The sequence below is a fragment of the Tamandua tetradactyla genome, chromosome 13 (assembly GCF_023851605.1).
Source record: "Tamandua tetradactyla isolate mTamTet1 chromosome 13, mTamTet1.pri, whole genome shotgun sequence".
NCBI lineage: Eukaryota > Metazoa > Chordata > Mammalia > Pilosa > Myrmecophagidae > Tamandua > Tamandua tetradactyla.
The window spans coordinates 95,288,675-95,307,583 of NC_135339.1; the positions used below are offsets into that span (position 1 = coordinate 95,288,675).

The following is an 18,909-nucleotide window of genomic DNA, read 5'->3' on the forward strand; positions in this document are numbered from 1 at the left end:
GGTGCATGGGAGAGAGAGAGTATGGGAGGGCAGGAGTGCATTGCTGACAGACCCTGTGGTCTTAAACCCTCTCCTGTGTCTCTGCACCCCGTTGCCCCCAGGCAGCAAGGCAGAGGGCAGTTCCATTCCTGAAGCCCCCTGTGGACCCAGGCGGGGGCCGGATGTGCTGTGCGTGGCGGAGGCCTCCTTCCCTGGACATAGGGTCTGCGTGGCATCCGGAGCTCCAGGGCTTTCTCTCTAAGTGTAAGGAAAAGAAGAAAGAGAATTGAGCAGCTCTCCCAACACCTGTAACTTATAAAATGGAGCACTGAACATTGGTATTTTAACAGCTGGGCTCCTGGTCCATGATTTCCTTCTCTGGATTGTCATCTCCCGGAGGGTGGGACCCATGGTCACTGCCGCCGCGGCTGCACGGATTCCCGCGGTGAAGACCCACTAAGGACAAGTCTCAGCTGGCAAAACACGTAAGGAAACAGGCCACTGATAGCAGGAGGCCACTGGACACTAAATAAATGACTCATCTGATGAAATTATAAAATAGGACCATTTAAAATTATTAAAACATGAAATAAACAGAAACATAAATATCACACTATGAGAAAGAAAGAAGGGTAGGTTTAAAGATAGAATTTCTAGAAATACAGTCCTTGAAATACAGTTCTCACTGGATGAACTAAGTGGCAGATTAGACAGTTGAAGAGATTTCTTAGCTGGACAGCACATGTGAAGAGCAGCGCAGAACCCAGAAGGCGCAGCTGAAGTGCAGGGAAGAGCCCCCAGCAGTGAGGCCACGTGAGAAGCACCGCATCCAGCACAGTCACGAAGAGGCACTGTTTGCAGACTGAGCAGCTGCGCGGTTTCCACTCTGTTGAAAGATACAAATCCCCAGGAAGCAGAGCTGAAGACCGAACATAAAGAACAGACTTTAAAGGGAACCTGAGAAAAGTTTCAGATTACCTTACAAGAGTAAAATTGGCAACCAGCTTCTAGAAGCAATAAATGAAGCCAGAAGATAATGAATTTGTTCAAAGAGCTAAGAAAAAACATGGGCAACTCACATTTCTGCACCAGCCAAATCACTGGTCCAGACCGCCTGCCGGGATGGGGTGATTCTGCTGTTTGGCCCCGCCAGTGGGGCAGGCTTGGGGTGCGGGCAGGTTCCTGCATGTCAGGAGGAGGCGCTGGGGGAGGGGAGGAGGAGGCAGGGAAGGAGGAGGGAGGAGAGCCTTGGGTGAAGCTTGGCAGCACATGCAGCAGTGTGGGGCCTTCTTTCTGGGCATGTGCACATGCGGGCATGACCTAAAACACGTTGGATCGGAAAACTTGAGCCCAGGGTCTGTGATCTGGGGAAGGAGGCGGCTGAGCAGGACTGGGGATGGGCGGAGGAAAGCCCCTGAATCTGTGATGTCTGGTTCTTCTTAACATGTCAGATTTAGCGAGTCCAGGTGGGAGGAACCCAGCCCTCTCTGCCTGCCTCTCCTTTCCTGAAGGTCCACATGGGGTCATGACTGAGGGAAGGTCCTCCAGTGCAGGGCTGGACTGTCAGGCTGGCCGCAGCCCCTTTCTGTCTGTCCGAGTTCTCCTTTGTGGATTCTGTTGACCATCCCTTTCAGGAAAGGCCTCCTGGGCCTGCGAGCTCCCAGGCAGGCCAGCGGCCCCGGAGCAGGCAACTGCCTTGCTCCTCCTCCTGGTGACCGAGGGCTCAGGCCAGAGCCAGCGGCGCCACCAGGCCCTCACCCAGGCCCAACAAGCATCTACTTCAACACACACCCCAGTGCACACCTGTACATTCACACACACAGGTGCAGATAATGAAACTGCAAGGTACCGAACTCATGGGGTGCGGCAAAGTGGAAACTTATCACCCTAAATGCCTACATTAGAAAAGAAGAATGAGCAAAAATAGAGGACCTAACTGCTCACCTGGAGGAACTAGAGAAAGAACAGTAAACTAACCTCAAAGCAAATAGAAAAAGATAAATAAAGATTAAGGCATAAGTAACTAAACAGGAGAATAAGAAAACAATAGAATCAAACAAAACTAAAAGTTGGTTCTTTGAGAAAAATCATAACATTGATGGACCCCCTAGCTGGAGTGGCTAAGAAAAAAAAGGGTGCAAATAAATAAAATTAGAAATAAGAAGGGAGTTGTTACTGTGGATCCTGAAGAAATTTTTTAAATCGTGAGATGATACTATGAACTGTATGCCAACAAACTAGACAGCTTAGAAGAAGTGGACAGATTTCTAGAAACATCTGAATTACCAACATTGTCTCGAGAAGAAATTGAAGATCTTAACAAGCCAATTTCAAGTAAAGAGATTCAATTAGTTTTTAAAAACCTTTGTACAAAGAGAATTCCAGGGCCAGACAGCTTCTCAGGGAATTTCATCAAACATTCCAAAAATAACTAACACCATTCCCTACTAAAGATTTTTTTAAAAACTGAGGAAAGAGGAACATTACCTAACTCATTTTATGAAGCTAGTACCCAAATTTAATACCCAAATCAGATAGGGATGTTACAAGAAAGGAAAATTACAGGCCAATTTCCCTAATGAACATGGACGCAAAAATTCTCAATAAAATTCTGGCAAATTGAATCCAATGATCTGTTAAAATAATTATACATTTTGACCAAGTGGGATTTATGCCAGGAATGCAAAGGTGGTTCAACATAAGAAAATTGGTTAATGTAATAGAGGATAGTAATAAATTCATTGGGAAAAATCATGATCATACTGATTAGTGCTGAAAAAGCAACAAAATTCAGCATCCTTTTCAAAAACACTACGAAGAGCAGAAATCGTAGGAAACTTCCTGAACATCATAAACGGCATATATGACAAACTCATAGCCTTTGTCATTCTCAACAGTGAGAGCCTGAAAGCATGCCCCTAAGATCGGGAACGAGATGAGGATGCCCGTTGTCATCACTATTATGCAACATTGACATAGAAGTCCTAGCTATAGTTAGTAGAAAAAAATCAAAGGCATCCAGGCAAGTAAGGAAGAAGTAAAACTTTCATTATTTGCAGACACCATGATCCTTTACCTGGAAAATCCTGAAAAATCCACGACAAAGCTATTTGAGTTAATAAACAAATTTAGAATAGTGGCAGGATACGAGATAAATGTACACAAATCAGAAATATCTCTATATACAAGTAATGACTTAAGTATGGAAGCAATTAAGGAAAAAGAATCCATTCAAAATAGCCAATAAAATAATCAAGTATTATTAGTATTTAGGAATAAACTTAACCAGGGAAATAAATGACCTCTATACAGAAAACTACAAAATATTGTTTAAAGAAATTAAAGGTCTAGACAGTGGAAAGATATTTTATGCTCATGGATAGGAAGGTTGAATGTTGTTAAGATGTTAGTCCTACCTAAATCAATCTATAGATTCAATTCAATACCAATCAAAATTCCAACAACATGTTTTGAAGACTTGGAAAAGCTAGTTATCAAACTCATTTGGAAGGGAAAGAAACCTTGAATAGCTGAAGATGTTCTAAAAAAGAAGAGCAAAGTGGAAGGATTAACACTTCCCAACTTTAAAACTTACTAGAAAACCACAATGGTCAAAACAGCATAGTAATGGCACAAAGATAGAATTGATCAGTGGAACCAAATCAAGAGTATGGAAATTGACCACTAAATTTACAGCCTTTCTCAAGGCTCTCAGACCCACTGAATTGGAACGTAATAGTCTTTTCAATAAGTGGGCTTGGGAGAACTCGATATCAATAGCCAACAGAATGAAAGAGGACCCATATCTTATACCATATACAAAAATTAACTCAAAATGGATTAAAGATCTGAATGTAAGAGCCAGTACTATAAAACTGGAAGAAAACATAGGGAAACATCTTCAAGACCTAATAGTAGGAGGTAGTTTCCTGAACTTTACACACAAAGCACAAGCAACAAAAGAAAAAATAGATCAATGGGAGCTCCTCAGAATCAAAAGCTTTTGTACCTCAAAGGATTTTGTTCAAAAAGGTAAAGAGGCAGCCAACTCTAGGGAGAAAAATGTTGGAAAATCATACATCAGATAAAGATTTGCTATCCCATGTAATGAAGAAATTAATACAATTTAACAACAAAATAGTAAACAACCCAGTTACAAAAAGGGCAAAAGACATTTTTCTGAAGAGCAAATACAGATGGCTAAAACGCACATGAAGAGCTGCTCATCTTCTCTAGCTATAAGGAAATGCAAATTAAAACTACTGAGATACCACCTCACACCTGTAAGAAACAGCTGCTGTTAAACAAATAGGGAACTACAAACGTTGAAGAGAATGTAGAGAAATTGGAACACTTATTCACTGCTGGTGGGACAGTATAATGGTGCAGCCTCTGTGGAAGACAGTTTGGTAATTTAGAGAACCAAATATCACGTTGTCCTGTGACCCGGCAATACCAATACTTGGTATATACCCAGAAGAGCTGAAAGCAGTGACACAGCAGACATTTGCACACCGATGTTCACAGCAGCATTATTCACAATTGCCAAGAGATGGAAACAATCCAACTGCCCGTCAACAGAGGAGTGGGTAAACAAAATGTGGTTTGTGATACGATGGAACATTATGCAGCTGTGAGATGAAATGAGGTCCTGGAGCTCATGACAGCGGATGACCTTGAGGACATGACGCTGAGTAAAGCCAGCCAGACACAGAAGGACAGGTTCTGTGTCATCTCCGTATTATGACCCTGGTAAAGTTAAGAATGTCGAGGCTCAGGTGAGCCACACGAGTTGCTCTGGATTATAGGGCAAGAAGTGATCAGCTCGGACAGAAGGTCGCTGCAGCGTCCTCTGATATTTTGTGCAGTGTGATCTGGGTGAAGCCCATGGGGACAGCTGGGGAGTGTGGCGCTCTCCTGCCCGCATTGCCCTCCCACGTCCCTTCTTCTCTCCCTCCTCTCTTCCTTCTCCTTTCCTCTCTTCTCTAATTATCTCTCTTTCTCTTTTATTTTCTTCTCTCTTCCCTTCTCTAACAGTAAAAATAAATTAAATAAATAAAGAAAAGAAAAAGATGGGTTCAGGCCCCACGTGTGCATGTCAGCTTTGAGGACGGGTTTTCTCTCCCTGGGCCGCTCTTCACCCCAAAACCCTGAGGAGCTGAACCAGGATCCTTCAGGAAGCTCTTTGGCCCTGTATCTCCCCTTGAAATGGAAGTAGGGATTTTCCTAGGTGCAGTTTGGGGTCCTGAAAGCCAAGCAGGTGAGCCCCTGGCTCTGTGCCTTCCAGGGAATGACAGAGACAGCACTGAGTGGGCCACGACTCACATGGATGTTTCCCGTGGCACTCTCCCCAGCAGGTGGACACCAGGAGGCCCCAGCCTTGGCATCCGCGTGTCCACGGGCCAGACTGCAGGCTTCCTGTGACCTGCCCCTCCCAGTGTCCAGGGTCAGCAGAGACATAAGCCTCGGACTGCATGCAGGGGACGTTGGGGAGCCGTGTCCCAGCAGCTCCCATCCTCCTAGGCTTGCCCAGGCCGCTCACCACAAGCACCAGGCAGCACATTCGGTAGACTTGCAGCGTTGTTTTCCTTTAACCTAAAGGTAGCTGTGTAGGTGGTCCACACACTGCTTTGCAGGGGAGCAGTGGGGTGGGGGGTGGGGCTGCCAGCCTGTGTCGGGGAGGGGCTGTGGGCCCAGCTGGTGGGGATCCGGGGCCCGGCACGTGCAGGGGCCTTGCAATAAGGAGGTGAGAGTCTGGCAGCAGCAGAGGGCTGGCTCGCAGCCCCTGGAGGCAGCTGAGGCAGGACAGGCCCCTTGGTGCCCGGGTTCAGGTGGCAGCCTGGCACCGGGTAATGGATGTGCACAAGGCTGCTCATTGCACGTTTCCAGGATGATGAATGAGGCAGCAGGAGCCGCAGCCACGCCCGCCGGGTGGGGAGCCTGCAACACCACAGCCAGGGCCCAGCTGCGCTGGCCTGTGATAAATGAGCAGCAGGGCAGCCAGAGCGTGTGCGTCTCTCTGGGGCTCGGTGGCGGGCAGGGACGCCCTTGGAACCTGGGGGTGGCCGAGCCCTCCCAGCTCCACCCGGCCTGCTGACAGGCCCTCTCCGTGGCTGCCTAGGGCCAGCTATGGGGTCTCCCTGTGGAGCGTCCAGTGATGTCACCTCCTCCGGGACCCCTTACAAGTGGGGCGGAGCCAGGAGCTGGTGGGGGCCAGAAGTGGCCGGTGTCGCTGCATGGGGCCCCTGGGCCTGGTTTTGCGGCCTCTCCGGGCATCTCATGGCAAGAGCTGTCAGTGATGGGTGGGTTCCAGGATCCACATAGCTATGGTGGCTAAAAAGCAGCTGCCCTCAGGGGCCTCGGGAGGGTTGGTGGACTCACCTAGGCCTTTCCAGTGACAGGACACAGGTCTCTGCAGAGTGGCGTGCTCGATGTGCGTGCGTCCACGCAGCAGCAGTGCCCTCCCACAGTGACCCCCTCAGGGGCTCCATGCCCAGCGAGGGGAAGCCCTTGACCAGCTTCTCCTTCTTTTTTTTAGCTCTTAGAATTCGATAAAGAGCTGTCTGTCTTCAAGGACAGGTTGTACGAACTGGACATCTCGTTCCCTCCCAGGTAAGGAAGGCCCTGCTTGCCAGACAGTCCAGGTAATGTTTCTATTTTCCTTTTCTCCCTGTGTGTGCTTGCTTCTCCCGTGCGTGTGACCACGCGTGGGGTGGGGGGCAGACTGCATACCTTCTCTACCCGTGCATGTGCCCATGTGTGTGCATGTGCAGGGTATATTCCTTCTCTCCCTGTGTGTGTATGTGCATGTGTAAACTGCACTCCTCTCTCTGCCTATGCAGACTGCACCCTGTCCCCATGCGTGCACACAAATGTGTGCAGACTGCACATCCCCATTCTTTCTATGGTTAGGAAAAGGCAACCAGTTGAGAGTAATAAACAATTGTGTTTTTTTTCTTTCAAAAAATGTTTTCCCATTATGTAAAATGTGACATTGCCAGATTTGCATATCAGCCCCCCACCCCTCAGGCATCTGTGTGATACGGAATCTTTGTAGGAAAACTGGAACCTGCCACATTGTACCGCCTGGGGTTGGGGCTTTCAGTTTGTCTGTTTCTGTCTATTCGCAGGCATGTAAGCCTTCTCTGTATTTCACTCTGACTTTTGTAGAATCTTGAAATCTGCACCAATAACGACGCGCCAGCCTAGGGGTTATGACTTTTAGACACACCTCAGAATGTCTAGACTGTATGCCACCCGAGGCTGGACTGATGTTCCCAAGGGGACGGCTATGGCACCCGGCCAGGGCACAGCAAAGGAACTGCCTGCATGGCCCATCCAGGGGCCCAGGCCTTGAGGGCCCGCTCTGCCCCCCAGCAACCCTCATCGCCTCCTTTACCAGATCCCAAATAGAAATCCTGGTCACTCTGACCAGAAATGCACTCTGGGCATGTTTAGGGAATTTTCTCAGTTCAGCTTGGGAATCACAGCTGCTGGTACAACATGTGCTGCCCACCTGTGTCCTTTCTGGCCTGGCGGCAGCACCCCAACCTAACTAAGCAAGTGCTTGTGCCCCTAAAATGTCTGAGGACCACCTCTCTTAAGTCCTCTTCCAGTTTCCAAAGCCACGTTTCTGGGCTCTACATAGAGGCCACAGCCCCTCGATGGCCACATGCAGTTTCAGAAGCTGTTCTAAACATGAACGTGGCATAAGCAGAAGTGTGAGCTGGGAAACAGCAGGGTGAGGGGCAGAAGTTGGCAGTGGTAAAGTTTGGTTCTTATCCGGATATTTTCTTTGACTTTGCCATAAAATAGAAGCTGTCAGGCATGTTCAGGAATGTGTGCATATTGTGAGGTTTTCTGTGCCTGTGTGTATGCAAGGTGTGAATGCAGGGGTTTTGAACTCACATGCCTGGCTGTGTGTTAGGTATGGTCGTGTGGGCGAGGATAGGTGTGCAAGGGGGTATTAACCTGTGTGCACTTGGCATGGGGGTGTACATGTGCCAATTGCATGGGTTCATTGGGCACATGTGTGAAGGGATGTGTGTGCACATACATTGGTGAGTGCCAGAATATGGGTTTGTGTAGGCAGGATGTGCGTGAACAGGTGTATAAACTCAGACACATACATGTGTATGTGCATATGTGTGTAGTACATGGATTGTTACGTATGCAGAATATACATCTGTCCATTGTATGGGTGTGGTGTGCACGTGCATTTGGGTGTGCAGGTTGTGTGCCGACATAGGTGTATGTATGTTTATATGGTGTATGCACACGTTGTGGATGTGTATGCAACTGTATCTGTATGTAGATTTGTTTATGCATGTGTGTATCTGTACTGCATGTGCATTGGTGTGTGTGCATGTGTGTGTAGGGTATGCATTGAAGGGGCACTTATGTAAGTATGTATTGCATCAGTGTGTACATGCATATATAGTTGTCTTGCATGTTTGTGTGCACGGTTGTGCAGTTTGGGTGTGTATAGCATAAGTTTATGCTTATACATGTGTGTGCACGTGTGGATGTGCATATATATTTGTGGTGTATGTGTGTGCACACGTGTGGGTATGTCAGCATATGTGCATTGCATGAGTATGCATGTGTGGACATGAATGTGTAGGGTGTGTGTTGCGCGGGCACGTGCACATGTGTGTGTGCATACTTGTGCCTAGCACGCTTTCTCACCGCACTGGCGCCATGTCCTGAGGCAGCTGGATTCTCAGATTTGCACATGTGGCACTCACTACACAGCCACATGGAGGCGGACGTGTGTCAGAGGCTCCATCCTGGCAGGGCTCTTGGCCCCCTCTGGTCCTGCTCCCACAAGCCTTGTGGGCAGAAGGGGAAGCACCATCAGCTGGCTGCCCACACAGGCCGCCAGGGGCTTGGGGTGGACACTAACAGCCCAAAGTCTTTGCCTCCCTGCTTGGACTTCACTCACGACACCTTGCAACTTCTTCCTCTGAAGGGTAGGGTCTTACTTCCACCCTGGCTCTGCTGCCTGGTGGTCCTGTGCCCATGGCAAGTCATTGAGACCTGGAGCCCTCATCTGCAGAGCAGGCGAACAACTCCCACCTCCCCATGTTGCCCTGGAGGCCAGACAGCACATGTTAAAAGCACAGAGGCTGTAACCCATTCACCTGCAGACCCTGTGTGTGCTGGGCAGGAGCCCTGAGGAAGAGCATACCAACTCAGGGGCTTCCAGAATGACCTGGGTGAAGCAGGGCCTGGACCTCTGGATGCCCAGGATACAAGGCTGTGAGGAGGAGCCCATGCTGGCCCAAGCCAGACCACCTTCTTTCCACAGCCCTATGAACCCAGTTAATCCTACAGTCTTTCATTTCACAAAAATGCCTTTTCATTTACAAGCCGTTCCCATTGCAGCAGGTGGTCTGGACGAAGCTCTCTCTTGGGGTTCAGATGTTGTTCCAACTTTTCTAATTCTGGGTTTTGCTGAAGCTCCCACCTATCAGAGCCTGAGTTGTGTCTCCCTTCCTCCCCTCCCAGCCCACTCCTGGCACATCCGATGCCAGGTGGCCTGGGGGCAGCAGGGCACTTGCTCTTCTGTGTGCAAGGGCAGAGGCAGCCAGAGCAGTGTCCAGCTCGTGAACAAAAGCTTTAGCTCTTTGGAAATGAGTTTGTGTTTGCATCAGGCAGAGCTCTGTAAGCAGAGTGGAGAGAAGTTCTGAGCATCTGCCCTTTTGGCTACTTCTCCCTCTTTTCAGGCTTGCGCGCGTTTTCAGCAGTGAGCACGTGCAGGCAGACCACACAGAGAGGTCAGCGCGTGTCTGAGGGTGTCTGGCACCGTGTCCTCTCCACAGACCCAGGGCATCTCGGCAGCATGGCAGAGCAGAGCACTGTCCCTCTGGAGTGGTCTCTGCCAGCGGCTGGGGAGGGGCCCTGGGCAGGCTGGGGCCCAGCAAGGGCATTACGTCCCCTGGCAGCAAGCCGCATGGACATTCCTCCCCACGCTTCTCCAACCCGGGGCCTGGTGCAGCACACCCCAGCGGCTCTCTCCAGGCACATTCTGGTCTCTTGATGACAGTGGCCAGGCCGCCTCCCCTCCACAGAGGCATGGATCACTGTCACTATTTTCCATGGGCTGCACTCGTTCCTCACACGGAGTCAGCTGGTGGCTGCCTGTATTTGCTAAAAAAGGCTTCAGGCATTTATCAAGCCTCCAGTTCTTGTTCTCAGCTAAGACAGGGTCACTCTTGGTGGACCTTCACCAGGGATGACGACCACAGGAGCCGTAGGCAGGTGGCAGGCCGGACACGGTGCCAGCACTCAGGTAGAGTGGAGGCGCAGCACCAGGGGCACTTCTCTGGCCTGTGACGTAACAGCCCTCCAGCTGCATGCTCAAAACTGATGGCCAGGGGCGCAGCGCCAGACCTGGACATGCTGTGTGGGGCCTCTGATGATGGTGCTGGCACACTTCACACAGCTGCCTTGGTTCGCTGGGAGCCAGCAGGTTTATTGCCTCTACTTTTGTACATCAGTGCACATACCCACACAGCAAAGATGGCACTGCTTTGGAGACAGCGCTTATCTGGCAGATGCCCTGACAGGGCCTCAGGGGTGCCAAGGAGCTACTCATCAACTTCCTGGGACCTGCCTGAAACTGGAACCAACCCATGCTCCCTGAGGTGGGATGCCACCACATGGAGGGAAGGGGCTGCCTTTCCACACAGCTCTGGAAGGTCTAAAGACACAGTCCCAGAGGATGGAGCCAGACACAGAAAAAATGCCAAGGGCTCATTCATTTTTTTGCAGTTTGCAATAAAACTGCTTGCTGGGGCTGGACACCCACCCACGTTGCACGTTGCCTTTGGGGCTGGGAGCTTTGGAGCTGCACTTGGGGCTGCCACTTGGTCTGTGTGGGGCCCCACAGGGGTCAGCAGTGAACATTGCTGGGTGGGCACCTCATCTCGTGCCTCATACTCCCCGGGAAGGTCACGTAGGTGATTTAACTTACTCAAAACCAAACGCATCTCAAAGACAGGTGTAACTCTCAGCAGAGGAAAAGTGCTTTTTTCACTGAGTGAATTGATTACAAAACAAGATGAGTTTTAGCTTTTGAAGAAGGCAAAAATATATGTAATAAAGAGACAAACTGCATTAAACAAATCCAGCTAAAGGAGGCCATTCCTCATTGATAAGCCTATTTTAAATTTAAGGATTAGGAGGTTCTTTTCAACCTCTTTTGTAGGCTATAAAACCCCACCATAGATTCATTGCTGCAATAACCTTCTATATATGATATCTATAATAACCTCTACTTATAAATGTATACAAGTGGGCGGGCCACCGTGGCTCAGCAGGCAGGGTTCTCGCCTGCCATGCCGGAGACCCAGGTTCATTCCTGGTGCCTGCCCATGCAAAAAAAAAAAAGTGTATATGACTGTAAAACTAATACAATAAGGATGAGTCCTGTATTACTGTTTGCTGAATGTGGAGGTTTGGGCAGGGAGAGAAAAGTGCAGTCTGCCAGCTGGGCCCCTGCACCCGGTTGGGCTCCCGTGCCCTGGCTGGGCCCTTGTGCTCTGGTTGGGCTCCTCCACCCAGGTTGGGCTTCTGCACCCTCGCTGGGCTTTTGCGCCCTGGTTAGTACCCTGCACCCCAGTTGGGCTTCTGGCCCGGTTGGGCTCCCAGTTAGCCTGGCCAGCGGGGCGCAGATGACCCGACTATGGACAAATGGCTCACAGCAAGGCTGCCAGGAGCCAGGGGAGGAGTCCGAGGACAGAAGAGGAAGGGGGCACATGGCGGCGGGCACAGGCAAGCAGCTGTCATTTTGTTGCTTTTGCCATCAGTAATGACAGCTGCCCCTGGACCTGCCCCCGAGGCCCATGCCTACTGCCCCTTTGTTCTCGGGTAAGCACATTCTCACGGGTGCCTGTGTGAGCCCTCCCCTGTCGGCTACTCCTGTTGGTTGGCGTGTTGGCCACAGCCCCCCAGTTCCTGTCCCTGTGGAAGCACCATCCATTCCCTTCCTTCCTAGGGAGCAGACCTCACCCACCTGGTCCTTCCCCAGACCCCTTTGGGTTCAGCTCTTTGCCTGGGCCTGTGGGTGGCCGGCCCGTCTGTGGAATTCGGGATTACTATGGAGCAACTTTCCAGGCTCTGGAGGCCAGGCCCTCACCCCAGCCGGGACAGCCCTCATCAGCAGGCTTCTTGCTTCTGTTGAGTCACCTGTTGATACCCCATCATAGCTGGATTCTGTTGAAGGGACCCCCCTGAGCTCTCCAGAGGGTGGTCCCCAGAGTCCTAAGGTAGATGTGAGTGCAGGACCCCCTTGGGGACCAGGCTCAGATTGAGGACACTTCCATTGCCCTGACCACCCCTGGGTCCTCTCTCTTCCTCATGAGCAAAACAGAGTCTGCCCAAGCCAAGTGAGGCAGCCATCAGGTCCAGTCCAGCCGAGCACACTCACCTGATCCTGAAGGCAGAAGGGTATACAGAGTGCCCTCCCCCCGAGCTCTGCCCCTTGCCCACCCAGTTTTGACCTCTGGAGACGTCGCTGTCAGCCGATGCTCACCTCTTCCTCCAGGTGCACTTTGTGTGTACATAAGTAATCTGAACACGATCTTTTTGTTTAAATCATGGCAATTTCCAAACAAAGGAAAAGGGCACAGAGGGTGTACTGACAACCCAAACACCCGTCCCCGGCTGTTCAGTAGGGTAAGGGCTCTACCCTGAGCAGCACTTCAGAAGGAGGAGTCAGTGGTTAACGGGGGGATGGACAGGTGGGTGGATAGGTGGGCGGGTGGAAAGAAAGGTGGGTGAGTGGGGCGGTAGGGGGGTGGGGGGTTGGAAGGATGGATGATGGAAGGTAGATGAATAGTGATCAATGGATTCACCGAGCAAGTATCTCCTGAGTGTCCTGGGAGCCCTGCCCACCCTTAACCCTGACCTCTGCTCCCAGCAGTGGTGTGGGCTCCATCAGGAGAAGCTGCCCCACACCCTGTGGCTCTGGGACTCGGGGAGCTCGCACCAGTGCCCGGACCTGGGCAGAGCCGTGCTGTGGGCTGTGCGGCCCATGGGTCCTGCCATGTGGAGCTGCCCTCGGCTGTCCTGGGTCAGCAGGTGGCAGCGCAGCTCCTAGTGGGGGTTGAAGTCCATCCTTTAGCACGGGTGGGTGAACTCGGAGACGCGGCATTGCCAGCCTGTGGGGCTGGAACAAGTGTCAGCTTGGCACAGTTCTTTCCCGAAAAGGAGCTGAGAAGATACTTAATCATCGGGTCTCTTTAAGAGCATGGTGTGGGTGGAAGTAGGAAAGCCTACAGTTCTCATTTTTAACCATTTCTGTGAGAGACGATCAAGAAGTTGGCAGTTACACACTGGGAGTTGCCCGTTTTTTAAACGATGGAGGCAGCAGAAGTGACCTTAGGCTGTGGTGTGTTCCAGAGGGTGGTGAGGGGGGAGGCACTGGGAGCCCCCGCCAAACAAACCATGAACAAGGCCAAGGGGCGCACCCCAGGCCCAGGCACCGACAGCTGACCACACTGTGCGGACCCCGCAGTGCCGGGACGGGGCAGCGTCAGGAGGTGCCCCTCTTCCGGCAAAGACCGCCAGGAGGGTCTTATGGGGAGGAGCTGCTTTCCGCAGCAGGCTGTGCCTGGCATTTGGGGATCAACCTAAAACTGCACATTGGAGCTTTACAAGGAAAATGCTTGGACTCCATCAAATGCCACAGAGAACGGTGGGTAAGCAGAGAGGCGCCTCTCACCGGAGAGACGACGGAGCTCAGCCCGAACGATTCGTCTGATTGGGTCGGGAGTCATAGACTCGCTGCAACCAGCGGGGTGCCAGCTGCGGTGGGGGGGGGGGAGCTTGCTGCTTCAGGGAGGACAATCTGGGCAGCCCCTGGGGAGGGGCATCAACAGAGTGCGTCAGAGTGGGGCGCTGGCCTGCAGGGCTGGAAGGAAGTGTCCTGGGCCATGGGGCAGCCTGTGCAGACCCTAGAGGTAGGACTGTGTGGAAAGCTGCAGACACAGGAGTTGGGGCTGCTGGGCAGGGCTTTCTCAGGCCCTGAGAGCATGAGCTGTCGCCTTGGAAACACACCACAGCCTCAGCCCGCAGCCCAAGGCAGCACCGCAAAGAATCACTGAAAACAGTGCCCTGGCGGCCTGCCACTGGCCTCCCTAAGGCCCTTAGGGGACGTGCTGGGAACCCCGCACACCGCCCCCCCCCCCCAGCCACTGTCCTTCCATACACATGGGGTCTCACGGCAGCGGATGTTCCGAGGAGGGCCAGGGCAGGGGAGGGAGGATGGCTGAGGGAGGGAGGCCGGGGCACAGCGTCCACCCACCAGGGCTCAGCCTCCAGCAGCTGTTGTGTAGCATCTTGTGACACTCGGGGTGAGGCGGCCTCTGGGGTGTGGGAGGCCCCCCTAAAAGCACTTCAAGTCTTCAATTTCCTTGAAAAAGTGGGTAGCCAGTGAATGCTGGTAAAGGGGTCTGTCCTTTTAATGTTAACAAAGGGGCCAGAAAACTCCATCCAGGGAGTGGGGATTTGGGAAGAGGCACGGGGTCAGGGTGAGGAGCATGGGTCCCTCCCACCCGCTGCTTCTCTCTGAAGTGATTTTAAGCCGCCTTCAAAGCAGGTGGGGAGGTTCGTGTCCAGGGCCTCCATCCCAGGTGACCCGCCTGCGAGGCCACGCCGGGTCCCTGCATCCCAAGCAGCGGCCACCAGCTCCCCCAGCAGGCAGTGCCCTCCACTGCTCCAGCCCCCGTGCCATCTTCTCCCCACGCAGGTGTCCCTGGACTCTGGACTCTAGTGAAGCCAAAGAAAAAGCCTCAGGGGCGACTCCTTTCCTTCCGAGGCGTGACACATCTGGGCGTCGTAAGCCCTCTGCGCGTGCACTGCAGCCGTTGGCACTGCATGGTGAGTGGCTGACCCCGCGCCCGTGTCTCCACAGCTACCCGTACAGTGAGGACTCGAGCCAGGGCCAGCAGTACATGAAGACCCGGTGCCCGGCCTGGTGCGACCGCATCCTCATGTCGCCGTCCGCCAAGGAGCTGGTGCTGAGGGTGAGTGTGGTCCCTGGGACCAGGTCTGAGCACCGAGGGGCTGTCAGGGCGGCCCCCCAGCCCGCCCCCCGCATGAACCGCAGCCTGTGGGCACTGAAGCCAAGGCCAGGACTGTCCCTCAACAGCGCCGCTCAGACTCGAGGGCACCAGGGCCACGGGCTGTGCACAGACCCTGCATTCCGGGGCCCTCTGTGCACCCAGTGTTGCTCCAAGTCTGAAGGAGGCAGAAATCATCATCTGTTGAGTGTTTTAAAAATCATTATGGTTTACTGTATCCTTGGGAATTGCACAAGCTCTCGTCCATGAAGGAGCTTGTAAACTAGGGAGCATGACAGAAATGTCGGCAGTTATTTTTTTTAAGTTGTAAGCCAGCATCATATTCCTATTTGGGGTTGGTAAATTAACAAATGAGTGGGCATCATTTCCAGAAAATTACATAATGCATTGAATGTTGGGAGGTTTTCAGATTTCATGGAGTCTCTGTTTGCCAGGATTTTTCAGTTCTCACATTTGAACATAAAAGGAGTGTTTGCAAAAGAATCAGTAACTAAATTGGCTTTATCAACTCTGTCATTGTAAAAATATAATGAAATACATTGATTCACCAGGAGAAGCAATTTTATGCTCAAGTGTGCAGAGAGCAAGCGGGCTTCTGAGCGTGGGTGGGCAGCAGTTTGGAGACAGCAGAGACACTACACTGCTGGGCACACACCACCAGCCTGGGCCTCTACCTGCCACCACTGACCCCCCCCCCCCAGCTGAGAGCCCACAGAGGGTGCCAGGAACCCTTCTGACCTGCCCTCCACCCATCCTTGTCCTCTGCCCCAAGCACGCCCCTCTCTGCCTGGGTGGCCCCTGTCTCCCTGTGCCAGATGGCAGTTGGCCCTGAACTTTCCAAGTGACAGGAAAGGGGATGGGTCAGAGAGGTTAGGAGCACACACAGCCCCAGCCAGGAGAGCCCACCCCTGAGGAATGTGATGAGTCCATGGGTACTTGCACCCCATGACCCCAAGCCCTGCAGATGGGGTGCCCCATGGGAAAAGGCAGCCTTATAAGGGACTTGGCATGAAGAAAGAAAGACAAAGGCTGTTTGCTGGAGGAAAAAAATCTAAGGTCCAGAAAACTGCAGTTGTCAGTGAGCTCGCTGAGGAGGTGGGGTGCTGGCCAGGCTGTGGCTCCCCTTTCCAGTGGCCCCTGGTGAGCCACCAGCTCTTCCCAGTCCTTCATGCTTTCTCCGGTTATTGGGAGCCAGGACACAGTGCTTGGAAACCACGGGAAACAGGCTCTCCTGTTTCTTTAAGCCGAGGGTGGCACATTTTGGCTGCCAGGTCTCTCCACGAGGGCCCATTCAGATGCGAGCTCCCTGCCTTACTGGCTGAAAAGAGTTTGGGGTCAGAGAGCCCAGGGAGGCCCTTGCAGATGCTGGGCCATACAGATGTACAGCCACGCCATGAGGACCCCCAGGCCCCATCCATCACGCCACGGCCCGCTGCTGCCATCATGTTCCGTTCCGCTTCCCAGGCCCCAGACGCCAGAGGGCGCGGCGCGGGTGCCATGGTGGTGAATGCTCAGCCAGGCGTGCCCAGCTCTGCCCGCGCCGCTGTCATTTGTTTATCTGTCCAAAGATTACGCAGCTGAAAATCCACAATTTTATGCTGCCTTTGTAAATTACCACGTTGCTTTTGATGAATGTTTCCCACTTCCGCGGGGGAGGCGTTGCCATCCTGAAAGATGGGAAAAGTGCTCATGCATACAGCTGGCTTTTTACTGGCCAGGACTGTGCTGGAAAGTAAATCTTGACCTCACAGTTCTGACTGCATTAAAGATAATTCAGGTTTAACTTTATAGTCTGAGGTGCTTTGGCTGCGGATATAAAATCCTGGCCCTCACCAGTAGCAGATGCTTCCCGGGCGCAGGGCGCGCAGGCACACGGCCGAGTGCGGCACACACGCAGCCTGCTTTGTGCAGCAGGGTGCCATTCAAAGTGTCGTCTCTTCTTGTTTGAGCAGCGCGTTCTGGGTTAATAGAACGGGCTGTCAAAACAGACGTCCATGGGGGAAATGGGAAATAGATGAGCTGCTTCAATTAGAGCGGCCACGTTTTTAAAGGAAGTTGAAAGTTGTGCTAATTGCAGAGGGCAGGGAGGCCCCCGGGCCCGCCACAATCCTGCTCCCTGGGGCACACGCAGGACAGGAGGGGGCATCCCACAGCCCCAGATCGCCACCATCCTTCCGGGTGGAGGAGCCCTGGGACCACCAGGACTGAGGCCGGGACGGGGCTGCAGGAAGTGGCAGGGTGGGCACAGCCCCCACCCCCACCGCCTGCAGCGCCCGTCTCTCTGCTTGTGTTCCCAGTCGGAAAGCGAGGAGAAGGTCGTCACCTATGACCACATTGGACCTAACGTCTGCATGGGGGACCACAAGGTGAGGTGGTCTCTGCTGTAGCTGGGGGTGCATCCAAGGGGCTCCAGGGACTGTTTGCTTCATCTCCTGCTTTTCTAAGTCCCCTTAGTCTAGTTTTACAAAGGCCAACTGGTCAATTTGTATTAATTGTAATAAAATTATGAAAGAGAGGAGAGGAAGAGGGAGGGGAGAGGGAGGGGCAGCGGAAATGAGCAGTCAAGTTAGAGTAAAGAACATAATTGTACTATTTGTAAAAGAAAAAAGACCCGTGTCTGCAGCTGGGCATTCTGCAGGCCACTCTGGCCACTTCTGCGGTGGTCCTGTGGTCGTGTGGGTCCAGCACCTGGGGTCTCCCATCCTGTATGCGGGACCCCTCGGGGAAGGTGCAGGCCACGTCTCACCTATAGCCAGACCCGGTGGACCTGCTTTTCCCTCTGGCCCCACGTGGGGTGCAGGAAGCCGACCGTCTGGCCCCTCCTGACCGTGCTGGGCGTCCACTGTGGCTAGAGGGGGCGCGCTCCCCAGCACAGCGGGCGCTGACCGGCAGCTTCTGTGGAGTGGGGAGTGCGGCGGAGGCTGGGCGGGGCGGGCGGGGGGCGGCTCCCCACAGCGCCTGACACCCCCTTTTCTCCCGCCGCAGCCCGTGTTCCTGGCCTTTCGAGTCGCGCCTGGGGCAGGTAAACCTCACGCCCATGTGCACAAGTGTTGTGTCGTGCAGTGACGTGGTGGTAAATATAAGTCCTTCCCTTCAGTTCACCTTTTCTGCAGCTTTTCCTGGTGTGTTTGTGCCTTTAAAAAAATGACTCCTCCCCCGGCAGGGGCGCGCCGCCCACGGAAGGAGAAGCCCCCCGGCGAGGCCGCCCCACAGCGCGAGGGGCCCGGGGCCGCGGCCCGCTGAGAGCCCCGCAGCAGCCGCCAGCCCGCCCGGGCGCGCACTTCGCTTCAGCCTCCGGCCGTCCCGGAAAGCCTCACATACCTCACCGTCTCGCCTGTCCGTGTGGCATCAAGTAGAGATACTGGGTGACGTTCGCCACGGTCCTGTTGCCAAAACTCTAATAGACAGCAAAGAGAGTCTGTACCTTAGATTTCAGTTTTCAATATTTAATAATCGTCTGCGTGGAAGCGCCTCCAGCAGCGCAGCCCCACGGCGCCCATGCGCCCCGCGGCCGGTGTCGCTGCCCAAGGGAGCGCACAGGGGCCTCGGGGCTGCCCGGGCCGTGTGGCCGGCGCGAGGACGGCCAGGGCTCGCCTGCACCCCTCGGCGGGCGCCGCCTTCCGTGCTGGGCGCTCCGCTGCCACGTTGCATGGTTGAGCACACTGCAGCTGCTTTCCATTTTTATAGATATAAATATATATATAAATATATACTTTTTAAACATAATTTATAAATCTTACCAAAACGTATGCTAAATACACTTTCCAGTATGCGCGCTCCAGAGCGTCCCGGGAGCCGGCGGTGTCACCCGTCCGCCGCGGCCCCTTCGCATCGGGACGCG

At 53.1% G+C, this 18,909-nt stretch overlaps 1 protein-coding gene across 2 annotated transcripts in view; it reads left to right on the top strand.

Annotated features, from left to right (window-relative positions):
* INPP5A (inositol polyphosphate-5-phosphatase A) overlaps window positions 1-18,589 on the top strand; it is a 233,472-nt gene extending 214,883 nt beyond the window's left edge. Inside the window, exons 10-14 of one of the 2 annotated variants that reach the window (XM_077126434.1) lie at window positions 6,518-6,591; window positions 14,900-15,011; window positions 17,366-17,434; window positions 18,054-18,141; window positions 18,232-18,589. In XM_077126434.1, coding sequence (XP_076982549.1) covers window positions 6,518-6,591; window positions 14,900-15,011; window positions 17,366-17,434; window positions 18,054-18,134 — 336 coding nt within the window. In that variant the 3' untranslated portion in view covers window positions 18,135-18,141; window positions 18,232-18,589. The remainder of the gene's footprint in view (window positions 1-6,517; window positions 6,592-14,899; window positions 15,012-17,365; window positions 17,435-18,053; window positions 18,142-18,231) is intronic. The other variant, XM_077126433.1, reaches the window with a different exon arrangement.
* Window positions 18,590-18,909: the final 320 nt, after the last annotated feature.